General features: G+C 41.0%; 1 protein-coding gene across 1 annotated transcript in view; it reads left to right on the forward strand.

Moving 5' to 3' along the window:
- Positions 1 to 12,763, forward strand: part of PLAC8L1 (PLAC8 like 1) — a 37,783-nt gene that overhangs the window by 22,108 nt on the left and 2,912 nt on the right. Inside the window, exon 2 of the mRNA XM_004696696.4 lies at positions 219 to 355. Coding sequence (XP_004696753.1) covers positions 219 to 355 — 137 coding nt within the window. The remainder of the gene's footprint in view (positions 1 to 218; positions 356 to 12,763) is intronic.

Below are 12,763 nucleotides of genomic sequence, written 5' to 3' on the forward strand. Positions count from 1 at the left end.
ATGGATTGGGATAACAGTTGTATGAGCCCCTAATAATATGTTAAAAAAAAAAAGAATGTGATACTCGAAAGTATCTTTGGGGGAATCACTTTTTCCCCATGAATTCAATAAATCGTTATTGAGAACATCAAAAAAAAAAAATCTTTGCCTTGTCTTAATGGTTATCCCATGAAATACTCTCTTCAGTTTTAAGTCAATCACTATCCTTGATTCTCCAGGAGCCATGTATCAGCCCATGCCGTGGTGAAGCAGCCCGTCCGGGGGACCAGTGGTAGGACCATCATCACCACGTTTGTTCCGACAGGCAGGGACTGGAGCACCGGACTCTTCAGTGTCTGTAGAGATAAGAAAATCTGTATGTGTTTTCTCCTTTTCAAAGTTCTTTCTTACCTTCTACTTTCCCAAGACACCAACAGGTAGAAGAGCATCATCAAGCACAAGGAATGGTCTGGTAACTCAAACACACTAGTTGGCCAGAGAAATCTTACTTTTCAGAGTTGTGGAAGCTTTTATTGAATAATTGTTGCCCTCAAAAATATTTCAAGACAAAAAATATCCACGGTTAACAAAAATGCTCCTAAATGGTTTCCCATACCCACTTCTGGCAAAAGTATAAATTGGTACAAACTTTCCAGTGATGGTTTAGCAATACATCTAAAAAGAATCTCAAGTGTTACATACTGTTTGGATGAATAATTTATTTGTTAGGAATTGTGTCTAGGAAAATAATCACATACAAATAACTAGAAGAGCTTGGTGGTGAAATGGTTGCACAATGGGCTGCTAACCACAAGATCAACAGTTCAAAACCTCCAGCAACTCAGAAGAAAGTCAAGAATCTCTCCTCCCATAATGAGTTACTGTTTCAGGAACATCCCACATGCCCACACGGGGAGGGAGATATCCATGTATGAATTGTTATATAGCCATGAAAGTCACATTATAAAATAACATTCAATGAGGTGAAGAGATGTTTTGGAACCATATCTAAAAAAAACATTTTGATGTGAATTAGATGAAGATTTACAGAGAAGATAATCAATTCTACATCCAACAATTCATACACATTTTGTTTCATTTCATCCACTATAATCTTCTCCATGTATATTCTCCTCAATCTCATCACTTATTTCCATACCTCCTCCTGTCCTAACCCTCTGAACTTTGTCCTTGGGTAAATGCTGTCCTTCTGAAAATTCTAAAGGGTTGATTATTCTAACACTGAGGTAAATTCAGTTCCAGACTTGAGGGCAGTAGTCTTGGGGGGATTCAGGGCCAAATTGTCTTAGAGTCTCTATCTGATCAATTAGACTGGTCTTTTTAAAAATTTTTTATGAATTTTAATTCTGTTTTTGGATACATTTTAAGTTAAAGAAGCAAATTGCACAAGTGTTCACATTAAATACCATTTTCAAGGAAAGATTTAGAAAAATGTGTAGAAGTATCTAAATAATAAGATTTATAGCAAATGATTCTAGCTAAGGAGCTGCAGTGGAGCAGTGAATTTAGCATTGGGCTGCTGATTAAAAGGCTAGTCATTCAAACACACCAGAATCACTATGGGGTAAAGATGAAGATGTCGGTTTCCCTAAAAATCTGCAGCTTTGGAAACCTTAGGGGGAAGTTCTACTCTATCCTTCAGGGTTTCGGAGATGGAATTGACCTGAAGAAATGGGTTTTGTGTATCTGTTGTCTACTACTTCAATAAGGAGTATGTAGTAGTCTTACAGCAGCAATCAAGGGGTCCTGATGGCAGAGTGGTTATGAGTTGAGCTGCTAACTGCAAGGTCATCAGATTGAAACCACCAGCCCTCCTCCATGGGAGAAAGAGGAGACATTCTATTCCCATAAAGAGTTACGGTTTTGGAAACCCACAAGGGCACTTCTACCCTGTCCTATAAGATTACCGTAAGTCAGAAGTGACTCCATGGCAGTGAACTTTTAAAATAGCAATCATAAGAAGACTTGGCTGAAGTATTTTCTGACACTAGTTCAAGCTATAAAAAGTACCTCTAGCTACATGACTCTCTCTTGGGTTTGAAGTTCAAAGCATGTCAGTTCTATTTTTACCTTAGGACATTCTGACCTACGGTAGCATCTATTTGGATCCCCTTTTAGGATCTGCTACTCCAGCCCTAGAAAATAGGGTTCTGATTTGGTTACACAATTTCTCTTGAAGGAGAGAGGGCCCCTTCATGGTTGAGAATTAACCATCTCCCAGTTTTAAATTACAAGAGATCTTTGATCTAATATTTTTGAATAATATACCTGTGCTCACATGCTGAAGACTTCTGGGAAAATCTGAATTTGTTCCAAAGCCTTACAGGATGGATCAATCAGAAAGCCCTAGCTTGTTAAATGGCCTGAGATCTCACTGAATCCAGGAGTCTTGCTGAGACAAAGTTCTAACAACAAGTTTTTGTTGTTCTGATCATTGCAATTTGAGTCTTTATTGTTTTCCTTGGCCTCTTAGACAAGAGATTGCCCAGCACAAATCCTGCCTACTACCGTATCCGTTAGCATGTCTGATCCAGCCACCACTGCTGTTCAGGTGAACTTGTGATTCGACAGCCATGGCAGCCCTTCTCTGGTTTTTTGAAGAGTCTTCCTGCTTCTGCACTGTTTTGAAGACTTTGCTTGTGTGGAAACCGAGTGCCAAGTTGTGATGTGGACCCTTTTCCCTTTGTGAATTGTGGCTAGGGAAAATTACCAATGTGCTTCCAACTTAGACAAAGCCTAAAATATAGTGTAGTAGTTAAGAGCACAAATTTCCTTTAGACGTAGACCTGGTCTTGAACCCTAGCTATCTCTTACTGGCCCTTTGTCCTTTGGCAAGTTCTCTGGGTTTTCCCTTTTTTCCACCTTTCTTCTTGTCATTTTTGGGTTTTCCCTTTTCATCTCTAAAATGAGGTTAAAGATAATAAAAGTACCTGCCAAGGGTTTTTGTTTTGACACTGCAGATAATCAATAGAACACACTCTTGCCACTTGCTCAGAACATAACTCGGTTAGGGATTTTGGTTGCAAGCCAACATGGCATTCTATTGCAAACACTATGAAGTATCTCCAAGAATCCAAGGATCAGCTAAAACTGAAGCTCATATAGAACAAAATGTGTTATCCAGAGCTAGATGACAATATGGATTGCTTTAAATGTCCTTATCCTCTGTCATCTTGTTTAATAAACAGTGTTTGGGTAAAAGGAGCCCAATTTGCCTATTTGGGCCACTTGCCTACTCATTGGCCAGGCCAGGGAACTTACCACTACTGTTTTGTCAATATGATCCCCAGTGGTGAAGGCATAATCTTCTAAAAGTAAATTGTGATACTATTATGAGGAAAATCCTGGTGAATATCAGTATAACGCACTTACTGAATTTTAGCACTATTGTTATTTTACATTTTATTATCCTTCAGCATGTTAGAGCAGGTGCCTATCTTAGGGTTTTTGTCCGAATTAAAGCAGATAAACCCATAGAACCTATTCTGAACACTTGTTTGAAGTATAACTGGATCATTATGGGTGTTTTGGTTGCAAGCCAAGATTGCATTTCGTTAGAAGGTTCTAGGGAAACTCGGTGCCAAAGGATCAGCTAAAACTCAACCTCGGATTTAGAACTCATATTCGAGAAAAGAATAATGTGGAGGTTTTAGGTTCGATTCAGCAGAGTGATTTCTGCCCAATCCTACAAGCAGCTAAAAAGCTGGTCAAAGGAAGGGTCCTGAAACCCCTGTGCCTCAAGCATTGTAGGACCCCCCAGTGCTGCTGTCCATCACCATCAATGCTCCAGATATAAAGCCACCCTGGGTTTGCTGAAGACTCATGGCTTGCCCAGTTGAAAGCCCATTCTAAAGGCAATGGAAAGAGTATATGCAGAGAGAAACAATATATTTACAGTTCACTGGGGAAAAATCATGAAGGAAAAGCCAGAGATACAGACGCCAATGTTATCTCAAATGCTCTGTGTCTTCATTGTTCTCTTATTGGGTCTCCATTTTGTGACTGCTCAAAAGGTCTCGCAGCTCATTGTCTTAGAACTGGGGAGGCTAACATTCGGTCTGAGGGTCATATAAGGCCTGTGGAATTATCCACAACAGTCATATAAGGCCTGTGGAATTATCCACAACAGTCATATAAGGCCTGTGGAAACAGGTCATATAAGGCCCATGGAAACATCCACAATCATCACCTATTGCACCAAAGAGCAGCAGTTTCAGACATAACATCAGAGTTGAGTTAAAGAAATGTTTGCCCCGATGTCGCAGGCTAATTTTTAAGTTGACCACTTAGTATGGCCCCTTGTTGATGTTAGAAACAGCCAAATGGGCCTTGGCATCAAACATTTTCCCAACTCCCATCTTAGAAGAAAACGGGACTGTAGCATCATGTTGCATGCTCTTCATGGGAAGCTGAGTCAGAGGCTGCAGCTGCATTGAGTGCTATGAATCTCACGCTTGTTCCCTTCCTTGTTTAGCAGGGATAGATCACCCACCAAGTCTCATTTCTGAGAAATCACCGTGCAAATAGTTGTCACAAACTTGGAAACAAAAAGGAGAGAGTTTCTTCCCATGACTTTGTTCTATGCCAGATTCCCATCTTTGGACCATTTTTCTTCACATGTTGAGAATTGTTGCTGCAAGTTGTCTTTCACTATGAAAAGGGTCAGTATGAGCAGCAATTCTTTCTTTTTGGGGGGACACTTTTCTTCCTCATTTAATTATAATTATATATTTTCAAATTGCCTTCCTTTTCCCACCTCTAGGCTTTTCATCTGGATTCACACTGCCTTGGGATTAATAAATGGGTGTGTTTGTGTCCTTTGAAGATATGTTTACTGGACTCGCAGATGTGAAAATGAAGCCAGTGTGAAATAAGTGGTTGTTAAATAGCATTGTGGGTAGCAAGGCATCATGTGTGAAAGACAAGTTTTGGGAATGCTTGTGATACTGCTCCAGAGAATGTCTTGTGGAAGGTGATGTCAACATTGCTTTATAATTCAACCTTTTTTTACTCAGTTCCTACCTGCGTTTAGGCACTTGCTAGATGTTACAGACGCATATAATAGTGAATAGGCAGAGATGGTTTCTTAGTGGAGAGAGACAATGAAGAATCCAACAATTCACTAGAGAATACAATAGCAGTTTTGATTAGTGTTTTGAAGAAAAGAAACAGGTTGTTAAGAAAGGGAGTTATTGGATTGGGGATGGATAAAGGATGGCTTCTCTGAAGAACTGCTATATAAGCTGATACTTGAAGCAGGTATCCTCATAGAAGGTGCCCTATGTACAAGGCAGTAAAACGCCTGGCGTGTACTCCAGCAATCACCAGATGCCCAGGGTGTGTGGAATGAAGTGAGGTCGAATCTTCTTGGACTTCCTGGATGAAGAGGTGAGTATGAAAGGCTTCCGACTGGAATTCATGTCTCCAAATTGTATCTCATGCGCACTGCACTGTTCCTGCAAGCAGGGACCACAATCAGTGTTTTCCTCCTTGTGCCCTCTGTTGTGGGGTCCAGTCTGAGTACCTCGCCCAGAGACTGTTGTTATCAGATGCCACTGAGTCTGTGCCTGCCCATAGCGACCCTCTCCAGAACAGAACAAAACCCTGCCCAGTCCTGCACCATCCTCACAGTTGTTCCTGTGCTTGATCCCTTTGTTGCAGCCACTGTGTCAATCCAATTTGTTGAAGGCCTCCCTCTTTTTTTTTTTTGCTGACCTGCTACTTTACTAAACATAATGCCCTTTTCCAAGGACTGGTCTCTCCTGACAACATGTCCAAAGTACGTAAGATTCATCTTGACAACCTTGCCTCTAAGGAGCGCTCGGCTCGTACTTCTTTCAAGACAGATTTGTTTGTCTTTTTGGCAGTTCATGATACTTTCGATATTCTTTGCCAGCACCACAATTCAAATGCATCGATTCTTCTTTGGTTTTCCTTATTCAGTGTCCAACTTTCACATGCATAGGAGGTAATTGAAAATACCATGACTTGAGTCAGGCCCAAAGGATGCCTTAAAAATATTCCAGAATCGACATGTGGTAAATTGATTTGAACCTGTATGCTTGCTTCTTTCTTTCTTGCACAGCCATCAAAGGAATCAAAGAGCTTCAGGATTAGAAGAGATGTTTGAGGTCCTCTTGTTCGGCTTCTCACCTGTTTGCCTAAATCCCCTTTCTAACACGCCTGGACTGTCTGCCTCAGTTTCTTCTTTATTTCCTGCATGGTGGGCTCAGGGCCCCTAGAGCCAGCTCAGTCATTAAAAAGATTATTTTGAATAGGTCACCCTGTACATGATGCAAAATTAAAAAATACCCATCCCTTATCCTAAATAAATAAACAATCAAACAAATACTTCTATTTTTGTCTCTTATCACCCAGCTCTTCTCTGCAGAGACAACACCTTCACCAGATTCCAGCGAGAGTTCATGTCCTTATCAAGATATTTACAGTGTTTTAACAGCAGTTCTATTGGTCTATAACTCAGAAATAAAACAATTCAATGATATGATATTTCATATCAACCATATGATATTTAAATAGTTTTATTGAAAATATAGTAATCGTTTTATTATAGAGGTATTGTTTACTTGTAACAAGTATAAAAGGGTATAAAAGAAAGTCATATCCTGTAACCCAGACTGGCATAGTATTGTTAGACACCCCCTAACCTCAGGGGGAGCGAGGCATGCCAACATCAGCATCAGCCCAAAGCTGATTCCTGGGAAAGGGTGGTCAGACCTGCCCCCAGCCTCCGACCTTGTTGTGAACTCGCACACTGGCACTTTCTCCATGGCACTCTCTTACGTCTCTGCTGGGTTCAATGATTTGTTGCCATGGCCACAGAGGGCTCACAGACCATTTTAGGATTGTAGGGTTTGCTAGGGAAGTTACAGGATACAATTTGGGATTAGGATCAACTTGGAAGTAAGCAGAACTACTTCAAATACAGTTCCTCATCTTCTAAGCCAAGCCCACAGATAGGCAAGTGTTACAAATCTCCGTAGCTCTGTTGATAAGTTCCAGAGGTCAGGAAGCCTCCTGGCTGAGGGATTCAGATCTCTCAGGCTGTGAACTGTGAGCCTGGCTCCACCAGCAAGTGCTCTGAGAACTACACTTCACCTCCTGCTGAAAGGCTCTCAACTCTCTTGCTCCACAGGCCCAGAAGCCCACTGTAGCTGTCTAGTTCAAAGGCCAGGAAGCCCATTACATCATCATGTACTGGTCTTGTTTCCCATCATCTTGTACCACTGCTGCCTACGGAGTTATTACTCACTCTGTCTTTTTTTTTTTTTTACATTTTTTTTTTTTTTTTTTTTTCCTATGTCTCCTTAATCTAGGAGGTTCTCAGCTCTCAGGGATCTTGGGTCTAACGGGATTCTTTGCTCTTCTTGATGGTAGTGTGGTTCTCTTTCAACTTCTAGGATTGGGTCCCTTTATGCTGAGCAGGTCACAACACTACCAATCAATCCTCTACAAGAGTTCCATGTAACTTATTTACATAATCCACCATTACCTTGATTCCATGCACTTTATTTGCTCTAACAAAACTGTCCAATCTCCTTGGTTAAACACCAACACTATTTGCTTTGTCCTGTCCAATCATTTTATGGGAATTACAAGAACATAGCCAGGAGAGCCACATTAAAGTCGTTCACTGCACCGCATCTTCCATTTCCGAGGTTTTCTTTTGCTCTCTCTGTGTGAACAGTTTACACTAATGTTAAACTGTAAACACACATTGTTCTCCATTAAAAAATAACAATACATTTAGGTGACCAGACCATATTAGCACATCTGAATATATATATACCTGTTTATCTCATTATTAATTGCACTGTATGACCATATCATTTATGTATCCAGTATCCCCAATTTGTGGACTTCTGTGTGGTCTCTAAATCTTTTTTTTGATTGAAATCTAAGTTGTATGAATTTCCTTGTACAGATGCCATGTGACGTGTGAGTGAAACCTGCTGGTCCGGTAGTATGTGCCATTTTTAATTGGCTGTTGTGGTTGTTAGGTGCTGTAGAGTTGGTTCCAACTCATAATGACCTTGTGTACAACGGAATGAAACCCCACTCGTCCTGCACCATCTTCCCATTGTAACAGCCACGGTGTCCATCCATCTCACTGAGGGTTTTCCTCTTTGTAGCTGCCCCTCCACTTCACCGAGCATGATGTCCTTCTCCAGGGACTGGTCTCTCCTAACAACATGTCCAAAGTATGTGAGATGAAGTCTCTCAACGTTGCTTCTAAGGATCGTTCTGGCTGTACTTCTTCCAAGACCTTAAGTTGATACATGCTACCAAATAGCTGTCCATTTGGAAGTTGTACTGATGGACCCTCCCTCAGGAAATTTATGAGTGCTCAGCTTCCTTTTAGGAAGTATCTCTTGCTTGAAGGGTCTACCATCTTATAATATTTTATCTGAAATATACCTCTGAGTTAGTTTGTGCCACCCTGGCCGATAATCACATGTGGGGCTAATTGAAAGGCGGAGGGATAAATGGGTGGTGAGCCTTGCCTTTCTAGCTCTCGGGTCTCTTGCTTTGTGATGGTCGCACCAGGGAGCAGCTTCCTTAGCAGTTCCCTGCTTCAGCTTGCAAGATTGACTTCCTACAAGACATCCCCAAGGAGAAGCCACATGGACCTATCCCGATGCAGCCCTGGGTGCTGGAGCAGCCGTGTGGAGACCCCTGCTAGTGCTGAGATGCTTATTCGTTCACTGACTCAGCTTTCCTCCTGTAGTCGGCGTCATTGCCTCTGTTTTGTGAGGTGGAGGACTTTGTGGACTGGTGTTGGGTTAATGGGTTAATGTTGGATTTGTGTGCTTGGGCAGCATTGGGTTGGGATGTTTTCATGATGCACCCTTTCTTTACATAAAACTCTCTTATACGTGAGTTGCTGTGGATTTGTTTCTCTAAAGTACCTAGACTAATACAACCTCATTGCAATTTCTACCCACCTTTGTCATTTTCACTTGCTGGGGCTCCACATTCTGGCTCTGTGTGGACATCTTCTTTGTATCTATTCTTGGTGTGTCAACTCTCCTGTGAGCTAGAAGAATGAATAACGAACCACATTCCGTGGATGATGGTGGTACTCATCTCAGGGAATGAGCTAGGAGCAGTTAGGCTGTGGATGCTTATATAGTCAGTCGCCAGGCCTCTATGTGAAGCAGGAAGAGGCTGATTTTAAGGTTTCAGTCCCTTAGAGCTGGCAACTCACTACTAGCCAGGGCTCCTTATTTTTAAAAATATGTTTAAAAAATCTAACAAATAGCTTGTAAATATATTTACCCTGTCACTTAAAAAATAAGTTTAAAAGGTTCCCTTTGAGATTTATTTCTCTGCATTTATGTAGACACCCATATGTATGTAAATTAGGCTGCATCTATCCTAAAATTTGATTTTTTAAAAACTCCAAATACCTCTTAGAAATTCAACTCTGTTCATTTAATTGATTTTCCACCTCATTCTTTTTGGCGGCTGCAAATTATCCCATTGTATGATTACATGGTAACGATTTATTTATCCTCTTACTTGCTCATTTAAAGCTGTTTCAAATTTCCAATTACAATTAATTCTGCAGCGAACATCCCTTTGTGTACATGTGTAAGCATTACTCCACTGATAAAAGTGGAATTACTACATCCTACACTGTTTTACATTCTAATAGCTTCAGTCCAAATCCAAACCCAACCCAGCAACTTGCTGGGATTCTAGGTCAGAGGAGGGTTCCCGAGGCTCTAGATCTTCCTGGTGACAGGCCGCCTCACTGTGCTCCACGGAATTGCCTGGTGGGTCTCACTGCTGACCTCTCCGGCAGCAGCTGAAGGCTTTAGCCACTGTGCCACGAAAGGCCCTGGCTGCTGCCAAGTTGCCTTCTGACGTTGATGTTCCAATTCCCACTAATATTACTGTATGGTGTACCTGTTTCTTGATAGTCCTCATGATGCAGGATATATGAAACTTAAAATTATTTGCCATACTTATGGGTAATAGTTTATGATTATTCTAATATGCACTTCTCTGGTTACTAACAACAATGAGCAACTTTTCATGCTCATTGACTCTTTCCATTTTCTGTTACTTGCTCATATCCTATGCTGATTTTCATCTTTTTAAATCTTTTATTCATTTGTAGAAATTTTTTATATATTCTGGACACTAATCTTTAGTCTGTAATAGGTGCAAATATTTTCTCTCAAAGAGCTTTTAAATAACAGATTCCATCACCTTATCTTTTCTTGGTATGAGTCAACAACATTTTCACATCTCTTTGCAATACAGATTGGTAACACTTTATACAAAGGATCTTCCCTAAGAGGTTTTATGATTTAAAACTATTCATAGTCATAAGCTCACTTGTCTTTCTGTTTGTCAGTGGTGGCTTTAGTATTGATGTGATGCTGGAAGCTATTCCCCTGGTATTTCAAATACCAGCAGGGTCACCTATGGTGAACAAGTTTCAGCGGCGCCCCCAGACTAAGACCAGAGTAGGAAGAAGGAAGAGTCTGTCCAGTTCTGAAAAATTAGGCCCTGAGAACCTTATGAGTAGTCATAAACATTGATACGGTGCTAAAAGATGGGCTCTTCGGAAAGGCACTCCGAAGTCTACTTGGGAAGAGCTGCCTCTTCAAAGTGAGTTGACCTTATACCATGTGGATGGGGCAAAGCTTTTCAGGACCTTCGTTTGCTGAAGGGCATGATTCAAAATGAGAAGGAACAGCTGCAAACATCCATTAATAAAAGGGACATGGATTGCGTGACATATGAATAGATCAATGAATGCTATGGGGTATGGAAGAAGTCCAGAGGCCTAGAGATAGCTTGGTAGTTTGAAGATAAAGAAGCATTTCTAACTCCTTTGCTTCAGTGCCACTAAATTTGGGCAGACTTTGAAGCTTTTGTTGGGATGGGGATTTGGGAGGAATATGGAAAGACAGGTCTTTGGCAGGTAGCTGGTTCTTCTAATGTGTGGGTGTCGTCTCGAACACTAAGATTTGTCATCTCTGGGACACTAAGATACCATGGTTGGTACCATTGTAACTCACTAAAGTGGTTAAGATTAAAAAGGCCGACATTAGCAAGTCCTACCAAAGATGTGCAGCAACTGTAAGTCTTGTGCATTTGCTGATGGGTATAAAATGGCCCTAATACTTTGGAGAACTATTTAACAATGTCTTATAAGGTTAAACATAAATCTCCATCATACGCAGCAATTGCATTATTTTCAGTCTTTCCCAGTGAATTGAAAACCTAGGTCCACAGAAAGACTTGCAGATGAATCTTCACAGCTACCTTATTTGTATTAGCAACATTTGAATGTCAAAATGTGTCTCTCAATGGAACACAAGTAAACCACAGACTAGTCACAGACTGGAGTCCTGTCATTGTGGGTTCCTGTCAAATTGTCTTTGACTCACAGTGACTTCGTGCATAACACAAAACAAAACAAAACAAAACAAAAAACCAGCAAAACTTTGCCTAGTGCTGTGCCATCTTCTTTACTGTCGGCGAGCTTGTGCCCGGCATTGTGGCCACAGTGTAGTTGAGTACCTCTCAACCTCGAGGGCTCGTCTTCCAGCCCTGTCTTCCATGGTTTTCTATCACAATCTGTGGGGTTTCTGTTGGCTAATGTTTACAAGTAGAGCGTTGGCAGTAGTTCACCAAGCCTATCTTCTTAATCTGTCTCAGTGGGTAATCTTGCTGAAACCTGTTCACCATGAGTGACTCTGATGGTATTCAAAATATCTGTGGCATAGCTTCAGCACCGCAGCAACATGCAAGCCACCACAGTACGCCAAACTGACAGATGACTGGTGGCAATGGTATGCTATCCGCAGTAAAAAAGAGGACCATACAATAGATAAAATAACGATAAATATTAAAAAGTATCATTGAGTGAAAGATGCCAAGTACAGAAGTATGATTTCATTTAGATAAAATTCAAGGACAAGCAAAATGAATTCAGGGAAATAGAAATCAGATAACAGTGTGCCTCTGGAGTAGAAGGGGGGAGCTGGAATTGACTGGGCAGGGCGCAAGGGAAATTAAAATGGATAAGGGCAATGCTCTACATGTTTGGTGACATGAGTGAATACAATAGTCAAAACTCACCCAATTGGATATTGAGGATCTGTGCACTTTATTGCATAAAATTATGGTTCAATAAAATGTTTATTGAATAGATTTTTTAAAATGTGATGGTTTATCCCCCCCTCCATTTCATATTTATCAGGATTGACACCTTCTGTGATGCTAAATGATGTACCATTTTAGTTGCATATCAGGGTTCTTACCATGCAGTCTGTTGATAGTTTTCAATGACTCCATGAACCCTGTGAAATTGAATGAGCAATTTTGCTTGTATATATGCATGTTCTACCCCCACCCCTGCCACTGTCCCCGTGCAACAGGTTCATAGGCATCATCATATTCTCTAAAAGGTCTGTGACCCCAAACATCTAGAACAGAACCTCTGTATCAGATGGCTCAAACAGAACGGATCAAATCATATCAGCAGTTAAATATGAATACATGACCAACTGTTCCCCTGGTCAAGGAACCGAGCCTCTAACAGTATGCAGAGTAAAGTTGGCAGATGTTAGTGGGCTTCATGAGACCAACAAAAATTAGGCTAACCTTCTGGCTTGAAAAATGGATCAAGTCCTGCTAAAAATAGCAGGCAAATACAGTGTGCCACAAAAGAGCTTTAAATTAGATTGATAGAGGTGGAGGCTGGCGGGGGGTGGTGGGG

This window comes from Echinops telfairi, unplaced genomic scaffold (assembly GCF_000313985.2).
Source record: "Echinops telfairi isolate 266 unplaced genomic scaffold, ASM31398v2 ScPeMD7_7469;HRSCAF=8507_0, whole genome shotgun sequence".
Classification (NCBI taxonomy): domain Eukaryota; kingdom Metazoa; phylum Chordata; class Mammalia; order Afrosoricida; family Tenrecidae; genus Echinops; species Echinops telfairi.